This window comes from Macaca nemestrina, chromosome 17, assembly GCF_043159975.1.
Source record: "Macaca nemestrina isolate mMacNem1 chromosome 17, mMacNem.hap1, whole genome shotgun sequence".
Taxonomy (NCBI): Eukaryota; Metazoa; Chordata; class Mammalia; order Primates; family Cercopithecidae; genus Macaca; species Macaca nemestrina.
The window spans coordinates 49,992,324-50,014,867 of NC_092141.1; the positions used below are offsets into that span (position 1 = coordinate 49,992,324).

Genomic DNA, 22,544 nt, shown 5'->3' on the forward strand with positions numbered 1-22,544 from the left:
TATTTTTTTCAGATCTTCTGCTTTAATACTGACAATATTGAACTTTACCTGAGCTCTGCAATTCTGGAAAATAAGGATGGCCAAAAAACTCCCCATCCAAGCCTGCAGTCCCAGCTACTAAAGGAGGCTGAGGTAGGAGGATCACTTGAGCCTAGGAGTTAGGAGTTGGAGTCTAGCCTGGGCAACATAATTTGTTTCAATCTCTAGAAACAAACAAAAAAATCTCCCTACAGTTTTATGTCTAGGAAATAATTTATTATTTTGGAAGCGATGTGGAACCAACTTTTCCCACATCAGTTAGATAAGATTTATGGATGGCTCCCTTGTTTATCTGACAAAGCCAGACACAGACCCTCCAAATTCCCATTCTTTGTCTCATAAGTGATTAGCTGAACTGCTCACTGCCACTGACCAATCTGGACAAAATATCTACTAACTTGACCAAACTTTAGTCAGGATTTAGCCCTCCCCATAGGCCCTAGAACCTTGACCTATTCTTGGGCTTAAGCAAGCATTGGTATGCTGAACAACCTTCAGGAAAAGATGTTCCCTGATCTAATCAGCTGTCTAATCAGATTATCCCAACTCTTCATCTTACTTCCCCATAACCCAATTTGTTCTACCCTTTTATGCCTTGCTAACAAAGAAAACTTTTTCGCTTAATGTTTGAGATATAAATCTTATGACTTGAGCATTTTCCCTATTGCAATAGTCTTTTCAAATAAAGTGTCTTCTTACCTAATTCCAGATTTGCTTTTTTATTTGACAATACCAACCTTCAGTGCTTCCTGGAGCTTGCATAATTTACTTTCCAAAATGCAAAACTGTTGTTTTAGACTGTAAAGTTCTCGGTGGTAGATACGAGATGGAAAGATGGTGTCTTTCAATACTTCTAAACTCTGAAATTAATAATAAACAATTCTGAGTCCTATGAGTAATATGATAAGGACAAGAAAACAGGAACCAGAAAGTGACTTGATGTATGTTTTATAGAAGCAAAGGCAGGCATGACTCAATAATTTCATCTTATCTGAGTTTAGCTTGAGGGTTGGACTGACTTGAGCACATATGTATATAAACACCAAGTGTGTAGAAGAACTATAGTGCTGAAAACAGGGATGTCACATCCATACCAGGGTTATGCAGTTCTGGCACCAGCTGTATATAGACCACACTCTATTTGTCCAAAGTTCTATCGCATCTCTGATGTTAGGAAATTTGAAGTTCCAGGATGATCTTAGCCAGCTTCTGCTTTGAGATATATCTATTGAAGAAATAATGACTCTGTAGGAAAAACAAAATGAAACAAACAAAAACCCCTAAGTCAGAATAATAGCCTTGGCCTGGCGTGGTGGCTCGTGCCTCTAATCCTAGCACTTTGGGAGGCTGAGGTGAGCAGATTGCTTGAGACCAGGAGTTCGAGACTAGCCTCGGCAACATGGCGAAACGCTGTCCCTATCAAAAAAATACAAAATTGAACCAGGCATGGTGGTGTGCCAGAAGAGAAAGGAATATGCAAAGCAGGCTTGAAGACGGGTTAAATCAGAGCTTTTCATTCCACAAGAGAAATTTTAATGGGGTCAGAACATTGATCTTCTAATATTTGAAAGCCTGCTAACTAGGAGAGAGATAGCAAACTGTTTTGTTGTAGGAGGACCCACCCAGCTCTGACGGGTTAAAGCATCATGAATGCAAATTTGAACTCCAGAAAAGCAGAGCTTCCTCGTTCAGTCTGTGCCTTTCCCATGAGCAAGAGACTCCTAGGAGAGCTGGAGCCCATTAGGAAACCATGTGGGAACTTACTCACAGGTTCCTTATTTTTTTTGAGATGGAGTTTTGCTCTTGTTGCCCAGGCTGGAGTGCAATGATGTGATCTTGGCTCGCTGCAACCTCCGCACCCCGAGTTTAAGTGATTCTCCAGCCCCTCCTCCCAAGTAGCTGGGATTACAGGCACCTGCCACCATGCCTGGCTAACTTTTTGTATATTTAGTAGAGATGGCCAGTCTGGTCTCAAACTCCTGACCTCAAGTGATCCACCCTCTTTGGCCTCCCAAAGTGCTGGGATTATAGGCATGAGCCACTGAGCCCGGCCAGGAACCCACAGGTTTTTTGGATAGTCTCTGAATATCATGCAACTCTTTTATTTTTTATCCAAGAAAAAAAAAAAATGTTTTTGACACAACGTCTTGCTGTGTTGCCCAGACTCGAGTGCAGTGGCAAGATCATAGCTCACTGCAGCTTCTAACTCCTGGGCTCAAGTGATCTTCCTGTCGCATGAGTCTCCCAAGTAGTTGGAACACAGGTGCCAGCCACCACACCTGTCTAATTTGGTTTGGTTTTGTTTTTTTAGAGATGGGATCTTGCTATGTTGCCTACACTGGTTTTGAACTGCTGGCCTCAGGCAATCTTCCTCCCTTGGCCATTCAAAGTGCTGGGATTACAAGCATGAGCCACTGTGCACAGTTGAGATTTTTCGATTTAGTCTTTTTGTACATGGGATATTTTATTCATAGAATCCATAAATGGTAGGGAAATTTCTGAGTTCAGAGCAATACATATGATACAAAACTTGATATACAGACTAGTTTCTTAGCCGAACTGGAGGGGCTGGCTTTAGGTAATCCATGGACTGACTACCTGAAATTGGGGACACCATTGGAAACATGTGTGAGCTCAAGGGCAGTTTCCGATGATTTTCAGGCCTCAAAATGTCTCTTGGACTCAAAGATGCCTTAGGGCAGAGGACATATGTACCCCCAGTATAGAATCTCAGACAGCGAAAGTCAGTAAACATTCGGCAGAAAAGTGACAAATTGAGTGCTCTGATGTGACTTTTTCATCAAGTCAATGTTCTTGGGATCTCTTGTACATGATAATCTCACTCTTGTAAAGTTTCAGAGTTTCTGCTTACCCTAGTTTTCTTTCCCACCCTGTTCCCTCTCCTACCAGACTGGTCTCTGAAATGGGCATGTACAGAGGAGACCCCAACATGCTTTGCGTGGAGAGGACACAGCCTCTGCTGGGACAGGGAACAGAGGGATGTGGAGACCCTGATGATGCTTTTGGACAGTGGTCTGAGGTTGGGACAGTGGCAGGAGGTACCATCCATTCACCCAGGATCTCCAGGACAAGAGATCAGCTTGGCAGTTACATGTGTTTTTCTTCAAACTGGTTGCCAGGTTGGAATGACCGATGACATCAGAGATTCCAACCTTCCTGATTGGAAGGACCGGCCTCCGTTGGCGCCTGGGAGCTCAGGTGGACAACAGCATCTTCTCAGAGCTGTTCTCCACTCCTGACTTCTCCTAGCCTCAAGAATTGATAATACACTCTTCCGGGTCCTAGCAGAATCCAGAAGGCGGCTTTGGACAGAACAGAGACTAGGTTCCGTGGGTTGGGACAGATTTTGGAAAGATCATGACCAGTTGTCAACCGCACCCCCAGGATGAGGAGCAGAGCCCCCAGCTGAGCACCTCGGGGTACCCCCGCCAGGAGGTGGTAGATAATGAAGTGTCGGGACCATCAGGTGAGGTGACTGGAGGAAGAAGAGGTGGGATAGGGTTGACTAAGATGAAGGAAGGGGGATGGGTGCAGTGGCTCACACCTGTAACCCCAACACTTTGGGAGGCTGAGGCGGGCGGATCACCTGAGGTCAGGAGTTCAAGACCAGCCTGGCCAACATGGTGAAACCTCATCTCTACTGAAAGTACAAAAATTAGCCAGGCGGTAGTGGTGCACGCCTGTAATCCCAGCCACTTGGGAGGCTGAGACAGGAGAATCGCTTGAGCCTGGGAGGAAGAGGTTGCAGTGACCCGAGATTGGGCTACTGCACTCCAGTCTGGGTGAGAGAGTTGGACACTGTCTCCAAAAAAGAAAGAAGGGTTAGAGGTCAGGAAGTCTCCACACACCTGAGGAGGGTGTGTGGGAAGAATGGAGAAATTCAGGCCAGGTGCAGTGGCTCACACCTGTAATCCCAGCACTTTGGGAGGCCCAAGGCAAGCAGATCACTTGAGGCCAGGAGTTTGAGAGCAGCCTGGCCAAAATGGTGAAACCCCGTCTCTACTAAAAGTACAAAAATGGGCATTATGGCAGGCACCTGTAATCCCAGCTACCTGAGAGGCGGAGGCAGGAGAATAACTGGACTCCAGGAGATAGATGTTGCAGTGAGCTGAGATTGCACCACTACACTCCAGCCTGGGTGACAAAGCAAGATTCTGTCTCAAAACAAAAAACACAACAAAACAAAAACAAAAAACAAAAAACAAAGGAGGGACTCAGAGAGCCAGGGATCAGGGAAGGACATGAGGAAGTGTTCTGAGGACACAGAGTCGGAATAATGGGGAGGGGAAGGAGCAGGACATGGGGTTGAGCAGAGGAGAAAGTCAGAAAGATGCCTTGGAGAAGCTAACAGTCTCTGAGGCTGGGGAGGATGGAGAGTGGTTTGGGGTTTGGGGTCAGGGTCTAAGGTGATCAGTTGCAGAAGCATTACACGGTGGCCCGGTTTCTTCACTCAGCCTCTGGGGTAGATCCCAGCCCCCCATGTAGGTCCCTTTGCTGGAAAAGGAAGAGGGAGTGGTCGGACAAATCTGAGGAGTCATCGGAGGAGGAGCCAGAGAAGGAGCTCGCCCATGAGCCTGAGGAGACCTGGGTGGTGGAGACGCTGTGTGGGCTCAAGATGAAGCTGAAGTTGAAGCTGAAGCAACAGCTAGTGTCGTCCGTGCTCCCTGAGCACCACGAGGACTTCAACAGGCTGCTTGGTAGGAGGACACCCCAGAGAGCACCTCCAATCCTGTTCTTCTAAAAAAGAGGCAACTTCCAATAACCACACTTTTCCAATGGGAAAAATATGCCCCCAGTGGGTGAGCTCTCCATGCGGGAGGACTCAGAAGTGATCACTCATGAGGGACGCTTAGGAGATGATAGAGGATTAGGCTGGACTTGATAAAGGTTGGCGCTTGGGACAAGAAAGCTTGGTTTTGGGCTGGGCGCTGTGGCTCACGCCTGTAATCCCAGCACTTTGGGAGGCCGAGGTGGGCGGATTATAAGGTCAGGAGATCAAGACCATCCTGGCTAACATGGTGAAACCCAGTCTCCACTAAAAATACAAAAAATTAGCCGGGCATGGTGGCGGGTGCCTGTAGTCCCAGCTACTCGGGAGGCTGAGGCAGGAGAATGGCATGAACCCCGGAGGTGTTGCTTGCAGTGAGCCGAGATCGCAGCACTGCACTCTAGCCTGGGTGACAGAGCAAGACTCCGTCTCAAAACAACAACAACAACAACAACAAAAAAAAAAAAAAAAAAAAAAAGAGAAAGTTTGGTTTTGGGCCAGGTGTGGTGGCTGATGCCTGAGATCCCAGCACACTGGGAGGCTGAGGCAAGAGGATTGCTTGAACTCAGGACTTTGAGGCTGCAGTGAGCTATGACTGCACCACTGCACTCCAGCCTGCATGACAGAGCAAAACCCTGTTTCAAAAGAAAACCAAAGGCCGGGTGCGGTAGCTCACGCCTGTAATCCCAGCACTTTGGGAGGCTGAGGCGGGTGGATCACCTGAGGTCAGTTGTTCGAGACCAGCCTGACCAATATACAGAAACCTCATCAATACCAAAAATACAAAACTTAGCTGGGCGTGGTGGTGCACACCTGTATTCCCAGCTACTTGGGAGGCTGAGACAGGATAATCACTAGAACCCGGGAGGTGGAGGTTGCTTTGAGCCAAGATAGCACCACTGCACTCCAGTCTGAGGGAGAGATTGAGACCCTGTGGCAAAAAAAAAAAAGAAAAGGACAGGTCCAGAAGTCAGGAAGGAGCACCTGAGGAGGTGTGTGGGAAGAATGGAGGGACTGAGGCAGGGTGTTGTGGCTCACACCTGTAATCCCAGTACTTTGGGAGGCCAAGGCAGGCAGATCACTTGAGGCCAGGAGTTAGAGACCAGCCTGGCCAACATGGCGAAACCCTGTCTCTACTAAAAGTACAAAAATGAGCTGGGCGTTATGACAAGCACCTGTAATCCCAGCTACTTGGGAGGCTGAGGCAGGAGAGTCACTGGAACCTGGGAGACGGAGGTTGCAGTGAGAAGCCAGCAGTCTGTAAGGCTGGGGAGGATGAAGAGTGGTTTGGCGTTTTGGAGAGGGGAAGGAGCGGCTCATGGGGTTCAGCGAAGGAGAAAGACGGAAAGATGCCTTGGAGAAGCCAGCAGTCTGGGGGCTGGGGAGGATGGAGAGTGGTTTGGCATTTTGGGTCAGGCTCTAAGGTGATCAATTGCAGAAGCATTACACAGTGGCATGGTTTCTTTACTCAGTTCCTGGGGTAGATCCCAGTCCCCCGTGTAGGTCCCTTTGCTGGAAAAGGAAGAGGGAGTGGTCGGACGAATCTGAGGAGTCATCGGAGGAGGAGCCAGAGAAGGAGCTCGCCCCTGAGCCTGAGGAGACCTGGGCGGCGGAGACGCTGTGTGGGCTCAAGATGAAGCTGAAGCGACGGCGAGTGTCATGCGTGCTCCCTGAGCACCACGAGACTTTCAACAGGCTGCTTGGTAGGAGGACACCCCAGAGAGCACCTCCAGTCCTGATATTCTAAAAAAGAGGCAACTTCCAATAACCACACTTTTCCAATGGGAAAAATATGCCCCCAGTGGGTGAGCTCTCCATGCGGGAGGACTCAGAAGTGATCACTCATAAGGGACGCTTAGGAGACAATAGAAGATTAGGATTAGGTCAGCGCTTGGGATAAGAAATCTTGGTTTTGGGCCAAGTGCGGTGGCTCACGCCTGAGATCCCACCATGTTGGGAGGCTGAGGCAAGAGGATTGCTTGAACTCAGGACTTTTGAGGCTGCAGTGAGCTATGATGGCACCACTGCACTCCAGCCTGGGTGACAGAGCAAAACTCTGTCTCAAAAGAAAAAGCAAGGCCGGGCGCAGTAGCTCATACCTGTAATCCTAGCACTTTGGGAGGCCGAGGCTGGTGGATCACCTGAGGTCAGGAGTTAGAGACCAGCCTGACCAACATAGTAAAACCTGATCTCTACTAAAAATACAAAATTAGCTAGGCATGGTAGCACACGCTTGTAATCCCAGCTATTCAGGGGACTGAGATGGGAGAATCGCTTGAACCCGGGAGGCTGAGGTTGCAGTGAGCTGAGATTGTGCCACTGCGTTCCAGCCTGGCCCACAGAGCGAGACTCCAGCTCAAAAAAAAAACCAAAAAATAAATTTATAAAACAAAATCAAAAATCAAAGAAAGTGGCTTCAGCTGTGCCCTCTAAAACTTATTGTCTCTTGCTGACTTTTCTAAACCTAAGTGTCTCCATCCGTAGAGGGGGATACCTAGGCCATGGTCACACCCTGATGTGACTGTCTCATGAGGAAATGATGGGAATTCCTTTATGACTGTGCAGTGGTCCCTCTGTGTCTGCTGGGAGGGCGTTCTGGTTTATTGCCAGCTCTACATCCTGTAGATTCTCACACCCAAGGCCTCCTTCGGCCTCTTCTCAGGCGAGTCTCAGAGCAGGAGCCTCTTTCCCTTGCCCAGTGAAAGTCATTCTCCCCTCTCCCATCCACCTCACTTGTGGCAGCAATCCTGAGATTTCCCCCAGGGAGACACACTTCTCCTTGCTGCCCTGCTGCTCCCACAGAAACCCTGTCCTGCTTCTCATGCTGACATCTGCTCTCTAATCACAGAGGATCCTGTCGTTAAAAGATTCCTGGCCTGGGACAAAGATCTGAGGGTGTCCGACAAGGTAAGGTTGTTCTCCACAGAACTGTGTTCCTGCTTCAATGCACTGCCGGGGGGAGGGCGCAGCTTCCAAACCCACAGTTCCTCTCCTCTCTCCCTCCAGCACTTCCCACCAGATGCTCCCACAGTCTTTTTCTTTTCTTTTTGTGAGATAGTCTCGCTCTGTTGCCCTGGCTGGAGGCAGTGTCTCAAACTTGGCTCACTGCAGCAGACGCCTCCTGGGTTCAAGGCATTCTCCTGCCTCAGTCTTCCAAGCAGCTGGGATTACAATTAACCATGGCTGGCTAATTTTTGTGTTTTTAGTAGAGACGAGGTTTTGCCATGTTGACCTGGTTGGTCTTGAACACCTGACCTCAGGTGTTCCGCTCGCCTTGGCCTCCCAAAATGCTGGGATTACAGAAGTGAGCCACTGTGCCCCTCCAGCTCCCACAGTCTTGAGTCTTGGTGCCCACTTTTTTTTTTTTTTTTTTTTGAGACAGTATCCAGCTGTGTTCCCCAGGATGGAGTAGAGTGGCATGATCGCAGCTCACTGCAGCCTCTAATTCCTGGGCTCATGCAATCCTCCTGCCTCAGCCTCCTGAGTAGCTGGGAGTACAGGCACATGCCATCATGCTTGAATAATTTTATACAAATGGTCTTGCTAAGTTGCCCAGGTTGTTCTCGAACTGTTGGGCTCATGTGATCCTCCTGTCTCAGCCTCTCAAACTACTGGGATCACAGGCTTGAGCAGCCACTCCCAGCTATTCTTGGTCTTTTTTTTTTATTTTGAGACGGAGTCTCGCTCTGTCGCCCAGGCTGGAGTGCAGTGGCGCAATCTCTGCTCACTGCAAGCTCTGCCTCCCGGGTTCACGCCATTCTCCTGCCTCAACCTCCCCAGCAGCTGGGACTATAGGCGCCCGCCACCACGCCCGGCTAATTTTTTGTGTTTTTAGTAGAGACGGGGTTTCACTGCGTAAGCCAAGATAGTCGAGATCTCCTGACCTTGTGATCCGCCCGCCTCGGCCTCCCAAAGTGCTGGGATTACAGGCGTGAGCCACTGCGCCCCCGCTATTCTTGGTCTTTTTATGATTTGTCAGCATCTCCCTCAGGACACTGCTGGTCTCTTGCCGAGTGAATGAGTGGCCCCTGCCTCTCCTACAGGTCGTTTGGCAGTCAGGCCGCACCCTGAAGCTCCTGGCCCCTCTACTCCCAGCTCTTTGAGACAGTTCTCTGCCTGGCACACAAAAGACCCTCCTGACACCAGCCGACCTAGACACACCCGTTAAAAGATCCCATTGGAGCCCACCATCCTGGGAGCATCACCGACATCCCTTCCTCCGGTGATGGGAGGAATACTCCTCCACCCTGCAATTTCCACATGAGCACAGTCATGCCAACACTGAGGTCCCTTCTCTGATGGGCAGCCCCTCCCCACACCCCCATTCCACTATCTCCATGATCTTCCTCTCTCAAGATGTGACCTCTCCCTCTCTCTGTTTCTTTCTCTCCACCAGTATCTCCTGGCTATGGTCATAGCATATTTTAGCCGTGCTGGCCTCTTCTCCTGGCAATACCAACGCATTCATTTCTTCCTGGCTCTGTGAGTGGTTTGCTTCCTCCTATCCGTCAATATCCAATGCCCTGGGACAGCAGGGAAAGTGGGATTCCAGCCTTTCATTTATTCTTTCACCTATTTGTCCTCTTCACTCTGTGTACAGAAAAGAGAGGATTATACTATCTTGTTCTTAGACTGTTGTTTCTAAAAAGAAACTCAGCCTGGACGTGGTGGCTCATGCCTGTAATCCCAGCACTTTGGGAGGCTGAGGCAAACGGATCACTTGAGGTCAGGAGTTCGATACTAGCCTGGCCAACATGGCGAAACCCCGTCTCTACTAAAAATAGAAAAATTAGCTGGGCATGGTGGTGTGCACCTGTAATCCAAGCTACTTGGGAGGCTGAGGCAAGAGAACCCCTTGAACCCAGGAGGCAGAGGTTGCAGTGAGCTAAGATTGAGCCACTGCACTCCAGCCTGGGCAATAGAGCGAGACTTTTTCTCAAAAAAAAAAAAGAAAGTCAAAAAAACAAATTCCAATGCCAGTGTACAAATAAAAGAATAAAACAAAAGGAACCATCAACCGCTAAGGGGAGAAGAAAAGGAGCAGAGGAGTGGACACGACGCTCCCCCCAGCAAGCAGACATTTCTGGTTCTTCTCTCTCTCTCCTTCCATCAACTGCAAATGCCATCGACCTCCTCGAGGTTCCCATGACAGAGGCCACAGTTCAGGTCCCTCTTGCATCACTCTAATCCACTGTCAAATGCTCCCTGCTGGGGTCTCCTGGAGTCTCTCTCCAAGCCTTGGGGCTTCCTAGTGCAGCCTGAGCATCTTTCCAAAGCACAACGCCCTCACTGCCCACCTGAACAACTTCCTTAGCTGATGTCTTTCAAAATCGAGGCCGGGGTCCACAGTGCAAATTCCACCCTCTCTACAATCTCTACAACCAAACTGGCTCGCCATCTTGGTGTTTCCTGGCGTGGCTTCACCGCTCCTTCCAAATGCCCTCTACTCGACTTTGCATTTGTGTTTTCTGTCTGGGTGTTCCACACCCATGTGGTTCTGAAGTGAAGGACCCATTCCTTAAAGTCAGTTCACCCCATGGCCTCTGTGATGCCTTCCTTCATCTTCCAACTTTTGCATGCTCGTAGCTCTCCAGTTACATCCTATTACCATGTGACATTGGGATTAGGTCATCTGCCCTGATTACTCCCAGTCCCATTAGACTAGATGCCTGTAGAAGGCAGGGTTTGGCAAAATATCAATGTATTCAATTTATTTTACTTTTTTAGACAGACTTGCTCTGTCTCCCAAGCTGGAGTGCAGTGGTGAGATCATAGCTCACTGCAGCCTCCATATCCTGTACTCAAGTGATCCTACCACCTCAGCCTCCAGATTAGCTTTGACCACAGGGCTGTGCCACCACACCTGGACAGTTATTTATTTATTTATTTATTTATTTATTTATTGATACAGAGACTTGCTCTGCCTCTTAGGCTAGAATGGAGTGGCCCAATCTTGGCTCACTGTAACCTCCTCCTCCTGGGTTCATGTAATTCTTGTGCCTCAGCCTTTTGAGTAGCTAGGACTAAAGGGTGCCTGTGCCACCACACCAGGCTGATTTTTGTATTTTTAGTAGGGATGGGGTTTCACCGTGTTGACCAGGCTGGTGTCGCTGGTGTCGAACTCCTGGCCTCAAGCGATCCACCTGGTTCAGCCTCCCAAAGTGCTGGGATTACAGGCATGAGTCACCACGTCCAGCGTGTTTTTTACATTTTTTATAGAGACGAGGGTCTTGCTATGTTGCCCAGGTTCATCTCAAACTCCTGGCCTCAAATGATCCTGCTTCAGCCTCCCAATGTGCTGGGATTCCAGGAGTAAGCCACCACTCTTGGCCACCAGTTGGGTTTTTGTCTCCATCCTGAAGGAGTGGGAGATGCCCTTCAGCAGGTCTCTGTCCATCAGGGCCCTCCTGAGGAAGGCATGGCTCTGCAGGGTGGGTGCCAGTCCTGAGCTGAGGGCAGTCCCCTGCCCTCCTCTCTGGGAAGCTGACCTCGGCTGGAGGTCTCTCCTGGTGGTGCCCCTGAGCAGCAACCTGATTTCTGTCCCCAGCTACCTGGCCAATGACATGGAGGAGGACAACGAGGCCTCCAAACGAAACATCTTCTACTTCCTGTATGGGAAGAACCGATCCCAGATACCCTTGTTCCATAAGCTTCGGTTCCAGTTCTTCTGTTCCATGCGCTGCAGGGCTTGGGTTTCCCTGGAGGAGTTGGAGGAGGTGGGTGGGGCGTGGGGAGGTGGAGGAGGTAGGGAGGAATCGGGTGGGCTGGAGGCTGGAAGCAGGGGGAAGGGTATCTTGGGGAGTCCCCATCTTCTTAAGGGGCATTTGTTTTTCCAGATCCAGGCTTATGACCCAGAGCACTGGGTGTGGGCACGAGATCGCGCCCGCCTTTCCTAGACACCAGGGACCATGGAGGCCTGAGGTCATCAGCCTGAGGGAAGGTACATCTGCATCCTTCAGGGTAAAGGCAGAATATTGGGGTCTATTTCGGAAATCCAAGGAACCCAATTGCTTGATCCGGCTTCGAGCCTGGGCAACATGGCGAGATTCCCTCTCCACAAAAATACAAAAATTAGTCAGGCGATGTGGGAGGATCACTGGAGCCTGGGAGGTCGGGGCTGCACGGAGCCCTGATCCTGCCACTGCACTCCAGCCCAGGCAACAGAGTGAGACCCTGACTCAAAAATAATCATAAATCCTGAGTTTGGGGAGGTTCATTATGATTGACGCACTTGAGTTACCGATTTGGGTCGAGGGTTCAGTGAAGCTTTGGTTTACATCTTACGCAGCTAACCACGGTGAGCAGAGCATGAGACTTCATCATGAGGAGGTAGGATTATGGATTAGGCTTCTGGACTCGGGGTTCGTGATGTTGTCACATTAGAAATGGATCTAGCGTGGTTACAAGTTTAGCTCTTAAGTGACACAAAAGGCCCCAGCTGTGATGAAGTCCAAAGCCACACTCTCTGAGGGTGCCCGACTCCCTGGGGAGACCCACCCAAAGTCCTTGCTATGAAGCAGATCACTGGGACTGACCTTGGGTGTATTAAATGAGTTTTGGAATCAGGGTCACCAAAGTGTGAGTTTCACAGTTGAACACAATGGTTCAGAAGCAGGCTACAGAATGAAGGACAGATGATAAAACTGGATTTCTCAATGGCTCTGAATTCTTGTTAGACTTGACGTGGGATGTGAATAACCTTCCTGTCTAGAGAGCTGCCTCCTTGAAGTGTGACATCCTCTCTCTCACTTCCAGAACACCGGGCCCAGGGGAGATGCGGATTTTTTTTTTTTTTTTTTTTTTTTTTTTGAGACGGAGTCTCGCTCTGTCGCCCAGGCTGGAGTGCAGTGGCGCGATCTCGGCTCACTGCAAGCTCCGCCTCCCGGGTTCACGCCATTCTCCTGCCTCAGCCTCCCGAGTAGCTGGGACTACAGGCGCCCACAACCGCGCCCGGCTAATTTTTTGTATTTTTAGTAGAGACGGGGTTTCACCGTGGTCTCGATCTCCTGACCTTGTGATCCGCCCGCCTCGGCCTCCCAAAGTGCTGGGATTACAGGCGTGAGCCACCGCGCCTGGCTGAGATGCGGATTTTCAGCAGGAACTTTATTCCAATGCTAATGGCAGACACCAGGAAGGAGGAGAGAAGCCATTTGTGCAGATCATCTAGAAGAACCTGGACTGTTCTAGATGGAGCTGAATACAGTGATCACCGTTGTCCTCCTAAGACAAAGCGGGTACTTCTAGGAATCCACAGAGAACAGTGAGAAACCAGGGGTGTTCCTGGTTCCACCCCGTCCCGCAGCACCACCTCTCTTTTTTTATATTGCTGAATTCCAACCTCCCCGGGGCGGAACCTGGAGGTCTTGTTTCCTATGGACTTGGTTGCCACAGTCCAGGAGCATTTGAAGGCACAGTGCAGACGCTCAGATTGGCACAGAATTCTTTGTAAAATATGAGTGCCATAGACTGTAACAGATAGCTTCATGCACACTATGCATTTATTGGTTTGTTTGGAAAATGTTGTCCATCGAATTATTAATAGGTTTATTTCAAATAGTTTGGAAATTGTTGTACTTTTGAAAATATGCTGTTCCTGTAGATTTTTTGATGAGAGTTATAGCTGTTATATATATATAATTTTCTTTTCATTTTAAGAGAGAATCCTTTTTATCCTAAATCTTTTATTATCTTTAAATTGTTTTCTGTATTATTACATGTGCCTCTAAAGCAAGTATACTTTTTATCTAGGATACTTACATAATAATCCCTTCTATTTATAGCTATTGGTAGTTCTCCTAAGTTCCTGTCACAGAAATTTTTATTTGCTGTTTAGATTTGTGACTGAATTGTGAGAATTCAGTTGTGATTTTTAACATGTCTTAGATATATACTAACATGTCTAATATATACTATATATTTTATTGGTTTATTTTGAAAAAGATGGGCATAGAATTATTACTACATTTATTTTAAATATTTTGAATATATTGATATTTTTGAATAGACACTGTTCCTATCAAGTTGTGAGATGGGTGTTATAGTTGCTATATATACATAAATATAATTTTGTTTTCCTTTTTAAGAGAGGATTCTTTTTATCCTAAAGCTTTTATCTTTAAATCTTTGTATCTGTTACTACATGTGCTGCTGAAGGGAGCACTCTTTTTATCTATGATACTTAATATATCTATTACACTTACAGCTACATGATAGTTCCTCTAAATTCTTATAAAAATAAATTTTTATTTGATGTTTACTGTATGTTTTTGAAATGTGAGAAATCAGATGTAATTTTTTACCTTGTATTGGCATGTCTGTATGTTTTTTTTTTTTTTTTTTTTTTTTTTTTTTTTTTTTTTTTGAGACGGAGTCTCGCTCTGTCGCCCAGGCTGGAGTGCAGTGGCCGGATCTCAGCTCACTGCAAGCTCTGCCTCTCGGGTTCACGCCATTCTCCGGCCTCAGCCTCCCAAGTAGCTGGGACTACAGGCGCCCGCCACCTCGCCCGGCTAGTTTTTTGTATTTCTTAATAGAGACGGGGTTTCACCGTGTTAGCCAGATGGTCTCGATCTCCTGACCTCGTGATCCGCCCGTCTCGGCCTCCCAAAGTGCTGGGATTACAGGCTTGAGCCACCGCGCCCGGCCGATAATACTTAATATATCTATTACACTTACAGCTACATGATAGTTCCTCTAAATTCTTATAAAAATAAATTTTTATTTGATGTTTACTGTATGTTTTTGAAATGTGAGAAATCAGATGTAATTTTTTACCTTGTATTGGCATGTCTGTATGTTACTTTAAAGAGGATGTGTGTTTTAAAGGAGGACATGAGCTGTGTGTTTTCAAGAGAACAATGCAGTGCGTCTCTTGGGGAAATGTAATAAAGATGAAGTTTTCTCACCTTCACAGTGAGTGTGATCATATTGGTCTGGATTGATTATTTGCTGTCATGTGACATTTTTCCTTAATGGGGTTTTGGTTATTTGAACATATTAATTAGCTCTAGAAGATAATCCTGCATTATTTTTTATGTAGAAAAAAACATAACGGTGGGTGCAGTGCTCACACCTACATTTCCAGCACTTTTGGAAGTCATGGCGGGAGGATCACTTGAGGCCAAGAGTTTGAGGACAGCCTGGACAACATAGTATCGACATCTATTTTCAAAAAAAATTTTTAAAAAGAAAAATAATAGACGAGAAGGCCGATCCCAAGCTAGAGGTTTTGTCTGTTTTGGAGACAGAGTGGGAGGATCTCTTGAGCCCAGGAAGTCAAGGCTGCAGTGAGCCTTGATCATGCTACTGCACTCCAGCTTAGGTGACAGAGTAAGACTCAGTCTTAAAAGTAAATAAACAAATAAATAAAAATTAAAATAAATTAATTTCAGATAAAGCATGCATAATTATAGTATAAATATATTCCAAATGTCACATAGAATACAATTATATGAAAGAATTATTCATTGTTTATCTGAAATTCAAATTTAACTGGGTCTCCTTTTGTTTTTTTTTGAGAGGCACTTTCACTCTTGTTGCCCAGGCTTGAGTGCAATGGTGCGATCTCGGCTCACTGCAAGCTCCGCCTCCCGGGTTCAACAATTCTCCTGCCTAAGTCTCCCGAGTAGCTGGGATTACAGGTTCCCACCACCACACAGGCTAATTTTTGTAGTTTTAGTAGAGACAGGGTTTCACCATATTGGCCAGGCTGGTCTCAAACTCCTGACCTCAGGTAATCCACCAGCCTTGGCCTCCCAAAGTGCTGGGATTAAAGGCATGAGTGACTGCCCCCAGCCCTGCCTTCTATTTTTATCTGCTAAATCTGGATATCTTAAACTGATCAGATCTCTCTAGCATTTTCTCTGTTCCACATTATGCCTTACCTTTCTGGCGAGGGTGGTGGAGGAGGAGATGTAATTAGCTTGGACTGAAAGTGGGAGGCTTCTTTTTTTTTGAATAATCTTTTGGCTTTGGCTTTTAGCTTTCGTCTTCGTTGTTTGAACTTGGGCATGATTTCTGCAGAGAAATATTTTTACATTTTTAGTTGAAGAATAATATATACATATAGAAAGTACACAAATCTTAAGTGTATAGTTCAATGAATTATCATACCATGTACACACCCTTGTAACCACCATCTTGATTAAGAAATAGGTCACTACCAGCATCCCAGAAGAGCCCTGAAGTAGGGGAAAATGTAAACCCAGATTTAAACTATCTCTGGAGAGATCTTGGTCTTGGCATTATATTATTCTCTAAGTTTGTTCTGCTTGTGTTGCTTTTCTTAAGTTAAATGAATTTTCCTTTCTTGATAGTAGCGAATATGGCTGTAGTTGGGTTATAGTCAGTTATTAAAATAATATGTTGGTCAGGCATGGTGGCTCATGCCTGTAATCTCAGCACTTTGGGAGGCCAAGGTGGGCGAATCACCTCAGGTCAGGAGTTCAAGACCAGCCTGACCAACATGGAGAAACCCTGTCTCTACTAAAAATACAAAATTAGCCGGGCATGGTGGTGCATGTCTGTAATCCCAGCTACTCGGGAGGCTGAGGTAGGAGAATCGCTTGAATTCGGGAGGCAGAGGTTGTGGTGAGCCAAGATCGCGCCATTGCACTCCTGCTTGGGCAACAAGAGTGAAAACTCCATCTCAAAAAAAAAAAAAAATGATTTTTACCGGCAGCATCTACTGAGCTGTGACAGGTGGAATTGGTAGTGAGATGAGGAAACAACATTAGCCATTTATTCAATACCCCTTTACTGTTAGGTATCTTCACATACATCTTTTTAGTTAACCCTTACTATCCTGCAAGGTATTATCCCTGACAAGGAGGATTTTTATTCCCGTTTTTACAGAAGAATAAACTGAGGATAAAAAAGATTAGACAATCTATCAATGCAATGCAATAAGTCCAGACCTATAAGTCTTCCATGTTCTTTCTAATACGCTGTGGTGTGACACTAGATTAAATAGGCAATATACTGTAAAATGAAATAACAATTACCCCAAATCAAAGACATGGGTATTTTAAAACAGTTATTTTATTTTTTGAGGCACAGTCTAGCTCTGTCACCCAGGCTGAAGTGCAGTGGCGTGATCTTGGCTCACTGCAACCTCCACCTCCCAGGTTCAAATGATTCTCCCGCCTCAGCCTCCCAAGTAGTTGGGACCACAGGCACTTGCCACCACACCTGGTGGCATAATCCCAAAGTGCTGGGATTACAGGCGTGGGCCTTAAAACAGTTATTTTAAAGCATTTAAAAACATCACTGGCTGGGTGCGGTGGCTCACATCTGTAATCCCAGAAGTTTGGGAGGCTGAGGTGGGCAGATCGCTTGAGGCCAGGAGTTCGAGACCAGCCTGGCCAACATGGCAAAATCCTGTCTCTATTAAAAATACAAAAATTAGCTGGGCATGGTGGCATGTGCCTGTGGTCCCAGCTACTGGGGAGGCTGAGGTGGGAGAATCACTTGAACCCGGGAGGCAGAGGTTGCAGTGAGACGAGATCACGCCACTGCACTCCAGCCTGGGTGACAAAACAAGACTCCATCTGATGAATAAATAAATAAATAAATAAAATAAAATAAAATAAAATAAAAACATTACCTAGTAGAACAGAGGATACTAGAGGCTGGGAAAGGTGGGGAGGAAGGAGGGATAGGGAAAGATTTGTTAAAGGATACAAAATAGAGGCATTTGAAGCAGAGCAACTCCATCTTGAATAGGAGTTGGGTAAAATGAGGCTAAGACCTACTGCGCTGCATTCCCAGGAGGTTAGGCATTCTTAGTCACAGGATGAGATAGGAGGTTGGCACAAGATATAGGTCACAAAGACCCTTCTGATAAAACATGATGCAGTAAAGAACCTGGCCAAAACCAAGAGAGCAATGAAAGTGGCCTCTGATAGTCCTTACTGCTCATTATACACTAGTTATAATACATTTGCATGCTAAAAGACACTCCCACCAGCACCAAGACAGTTTAAAAATGCCATGGTAATGTCTAGAAGTTACCCTATATAGTCTAAAGAGGGAAGGAACCCTCAGTTCTGGGAAATTCCTACCCTTTCCCCAGAAAACGCATGAATAATCCACCCCTTGTTTAGCATATAATCAAGATATAAGTATACTTAGTTGAGCAGACCATGCCACTGCTCTGCCTATGGAATAGCCGTTCTTTTATTCCTTTACCTTCTTAATAAACACGCTTGCACTTTATGGACTTGTCCTGAATTTTTTCTTGCATGAGGTCTAAGAGTCGTCTCTTGGGGTCTGGATTGGGACCCCTTTCCAGTAATAAAATTACAGCTAGATAGGAGGAATAAGTTCTAGTGTTCTATGGCACCATAGGATGACTATAGTTAACAATAATGTATTATCTAGTTTCATATAGCTGGAAGGAGGGTATTGAATTTTACTAACATAAATAAATGATACATGTTGCAGATAATGGATACACTAACTACCCTGATCTATTCATATACATTACATGTATCAAAACTTCACCATGTACCCCACAAATATGTGTAATTATTATTGGTCAATTTAAAAATAATAAAAATAAAATTTAAAAAAATGGCAAGGCCACTTGATACAGTAACAGCAAATTAGGATCTGTCGAAATAAAGTGAATTTTTTATACAAATGTCGGGATATAATCAATAATTATCAAAAGAATAAAAGCTGCTTTGCACTTAAGAATGCAACAAGTATTTTAATATAAATATATCTGTTCTTTCTAAGATGCTATACACACTAATGCTATACACTAACATATATCTATATAAGTATATATCATAATGATCAATTTAAATATATTACCATTAAATATATGTTACCATTATCTTGATTGTGACCAAGTGAATATTTTGGAAACCTTTAATAAAAGGGTCCTTCTTGCTATGGTACAAAATGAAAAAACAAAACAAAAACATTATTATATTCACATTTCAATCTGGATCCCTTTCTGAAGAAAATTAAGTCACAGCTTAATTTTGAGCTGAAGTTCTAGAAAGGCTTTGCTGCTTTTAGTTGTTGCTACTTGAGGAACAAAGATGTTGTTATTCAAGTAGCAGAACTGAAAATGATCCCAAGGCCTGGGCCTCCTTCCCTTCAAACTCAGATTTGAATGGGAACAATTGGCCTTTAAAATACACATTCATTCCACTTCTGTTCACTCAGTAACCTTTCAGCACTTGGTATGCAGTGCTATACTTGCTCAGCTCTCAGATTCCACTGGCCCACGAACCCCGACTACCCTGCTGCAGGTTGTAAAAACTGAGCACTGGCTTGGTTCCATGACTTGCAGAGGGCACCCCTAATGGCAAATGGCGGCAATGCATACATGGACAGCCCTTCTAGAAATAGAGATTCCTGATAACATCTAATTGGACTAACTATCAGGTCCCAATTTGACAAGGTGCTTTTCTTAATTGTCCTTAGGGGCTTAGAAAACACACCAAAACATAGTTGGCTGCCTTCACCTTTATTATATCACTTTTTCTTCCTGCTGAAATAATGAAGGAAGGTGAAGCAGGGATTATTAAACACAAGAGATGTCTAAAGGATTTTTTTTTTTTTTTGAGACAGAGTTTTGCTCTTGTTGTCCAGGCTGTAGTACAAGAGTGCGATCTTGGCTCACTGCAACCTCGGCCTCCCGGGTTCAAGCGATTCTCCTGCCTCAGCCTCCTGAGTAGCTGGGATTACAGGCATGCACTACCACGCCCAGCTAATTTTGTATTTTTAGTAGAGACTGGGTTTCTCCATGCTAGTCAGGCTGGTCTCGAACTCCCGACCTCAAGTGATCTGCCTGCCTTGACCTCCCAAAGTGCCGGGATTACAGGTGTCAGCCACCGCGCCCAGCCCTGACTTTTTCTTTAACTTAAAACAACACAAGCCTGTAGTCCCAGCTATTCAGGAGCTGAGCTGGGAGGATCACATGAGCCTAGGAGTTTGAGGCTGCAGTGAACTATTATTGTGCCACTGCACTCCAGCCTAGGCAACAGAGGGAGACCTTGTCTCCAAAACAAACAAACACATAAACAAACAAAACAAAACCAGGCCGGACGTGGTGGCTCATGCCGGTAATCCCAGCACTTTGGAAGGCCAAGACGGGCAGATTACGAGGTCAGGAGATCAAGACCATCCTGACTAACACGGTGAAATCCTGTCTCTACTAAAAATACAAAAAAATTAGCTGGGCGTGGTGGCGGGCGCCTGTAGTCCCAGCTACTTGGGAGGCTGAGGCAGGAGAATGGTGTGAACCTGGGAGGCAGAGCTTGCAGTGAGCTGAGATTGCGCCACTGTACTCCAGCCTGGGTGACAGAGCGAGACTCCGTCTCAAAAACAAAATAAAAAAAAACAAAACAGAAAACAAAACAAAAACCACAAGATAAAAATACTCTGATGAAGATACTTAGGAGAGCCTCCTAGAAAGGAGCGATCTTGTGGCTGCCTGAAGAAAAAAGGTTACATTTCATCAAATCTATGGTCAGGGACTTCTTCTTTTTTTTTTTTTTTTGAGACAGGTCTTGCTCTGTGGTGCGGGCTGGAGTGCAGTGGCATGATCTTGGCTCACTGCAGCCTCCTCCTCCCAGTTCAAGCGATTCTCCTGCCTCGGCTTCCAGAGTAGCTGGGATTACAGGCGTGCGGCACCATGCCCGGCTAATTTTTAAAATTTATTTATTTTTAGTAGAGATGGGGTTTCATTATGTTGGCCAGGCTAGTCTTGAAGTCCTGTATGGTCAGGACCTTCTATAGACAAATGCCACTGGAAACTTCTATCTAAGGCTGAGTCCACTGGTTGGGAGCCCTAGAATCTGAAATTTCCCTAGCATCCTCCTTTTCTTTGGCTTCCATCTGACCCTTCACAGTCCTCCCCTATTCTGTTTCTGTTGCCCAGGCTGGTCTTAAACTCCTGTGCTCAAGCAGTCCTCCTACCTCAGCCCCTCAAAGTGCTGGGATTACAGAAATGAGCCACCATACCCGACCCCATCATAGAATTCTATATTAGGCCAAACTTTCAGTCAGGTGTGAGAAAAGAATTAAGACAAAAGATAAGAATTTTCAGGATAATGGTGATAAAAAATCTAGGGGAAACAGCTTTGCAGCAAGCTTAGGACGGGGGTCAACAAACCTTTTTTGTAAAGAGCCAGAAAGTAAGTATTTCAGGTTTTGCAGGCCATATGGTCTCTGCTGCAACTGCTCAACCCTGCCAGGGTAGCACCAAGGGAGTCATAGACAATACAAGCAAAGGAGCTGTGTCCAGTAAAATTTTATTTATGACTGAAATTTGAATTTCATATACTTTTCTTTTTTTCTTTTTTTTAAGACGGAGTCTCACTCTGTCGCCCAGGCTGGAGTGCAGTGCATGATCTCGGCTCACTGCAGCCTCCACCCACCCCCCGAGTTCAACTGACTCTCCTGCCTCAGCCTCCTGAGTAGTTGGGATTACAGGCACCTGCCACCGTGCCAGGCTAAGTTTTGTATTTTTAGTAGAGACAGGGTTTCACCATCTTGGCCAGGCTGGTCTGGATCTCCTGACCTCGTGATCCATTTCCCTTGGCCTCCCAAAGTGCTAGGATTATAGGCATGAGCCACCGTGCCCGGTTGAATTTCATATACTTTTCATGTGTCACAAAATATTGTTCCTCTTTTGATTTTTTTAACTGTTAAAAGTTATAAATCATTCTTAGCTCACAAGCTCTACAAAAACAGTAATTTGCTGACCTGAGGCTCACAGCCAATGAAGACTGGCGCAGGAGGACAGGACAGAGAGCTTCAGCAACAATGTCTCTAAGGAAAAACGGAAATAGATAAACTACCTAGTGTGTTGGACCATTCTGAGCAGAGTTTTACTGTTCTGGAAACTTGTGGCCAAATTGCTGGTAAGTGCTTAAAAAAAATAAGCATATAAAAAATAGCTAGGAAAAAAGTTGTATAAGGAAGGAAATGTAATCTTAGTAGCACTAAATGTTAAGCTGTTAAACAATATTTAAACTATAAGCATCCCCTGGGCTTGGTGGCTCACACCTATAATCCTAGCACTTTGGGCGGCCGGGAGGCAGGAGGATCACCTGAGGTCCTGAGTTTGAGACCAGCCTGGCCAACAGGGTGAAAGCCTGTCTCTAACAAAAATATAAAATTTAGCCAGGTGTGATGGCATGTGGCTGTAGTCCCAGCTATCTGGGAGGCTGAGCCAGAAGAATCTCTTGAACCAGGGAGGCGGAGCTTGCAGTGAGCCGAGATTGTGCCACTGCAGTCCAGCCTGGGCAACAGAATGAGACTCCATCTAAAAAAAAAAAAAAAAGTATAAGCATTGACTATTTATTTAACCAAAAACGATGATGTAGGTATACTGGGAAGAAGGAGAGAACGTGGACCAGGTGTGGTGGCTCATGCCTGTAATCCCAGCACTTTGGGAGGCTGAGGCAGGCAGATCACCTGAAGTCGGGAGTTCGAGACCAGCCTGACCAACATGGAGAAACGCCGTCTCTACTAAAAAATACAAAAATTAGCCAGGCGTGGTGGCGCATGCCTGTAATCCCAGCTACTCGGAGGCTGAGGCAGGAGAATCGCTTGAACCCAGGTGGCAGAGGTTGCAGTGAGTCAAGATCGTGCCATTGCACTCTAGCCTGGGTAACAAGAGTGAAACTCTATCTCAAAAAAAAAAAAAAAAAAAAAAAAAAGAAGAAGAGAAAGTGAGTGGAAGTCAGTATTTGTC

The 22,544-nt window shown here is 46.0% G+C and overlaps 2 protein-coding genes across 3 annotated transcripts in view; one reads left to right on the plus strand and one right to left on the minus strand.

Moving 5' to 3' along the window:
* Positions 1–22,544, minus strand: part of LOC105476831 (proline rich 11) — a 93,526-nt gene that overhangs the window by 17,087 nt on the left and 53,895 nt on the right. For both annotated transcript variants that reach the window (XM_011733076.3, XM_011733074.2), the window contains exons 2-4: positions 15,709–15,841; positions 1,134–1,284; positions 777–899 (exon numbers count right to left, since the gene is read on the minus strand). In XM_011733076.3, coding sequence (XP_011731378.2) covers positions 777–899; positions 1,134–1,284; positions 15,709–15,836 — 402 coding nt within the window. In that variant the 5' untranslated portion in view covers positions 15,837–15,841. The remainder of the gene's footprint in view (positions 1–776; positions 900–1,133; positions 1,285–15,708; positions 15,842–22,544) is intronic.
* On the plus strand, positions 3,253–11,766 carry LOC105476830 (putative speedy protein-like protein 3). Its single transcript, XM_011733069.3, has 7 exons — positions 3,253–3,526; positions 4,515–4,757; positions 6,301–6,531; positions 7,677–7,735; positions 9,225–9,310; positions 11,376–11,544; positions 11,665–11,766. The coding sequence occupies exons 1-7, from the start codon at positions 3,418–3,420 to the stop codon at positions 11,722–11,724; spliced, it is 957 nt and encodes a 318-aa protein (XP_011731371.2). The 5' UTR covers positions 3,253–3,417; the 3' UTR covers positions 11,725–11,766.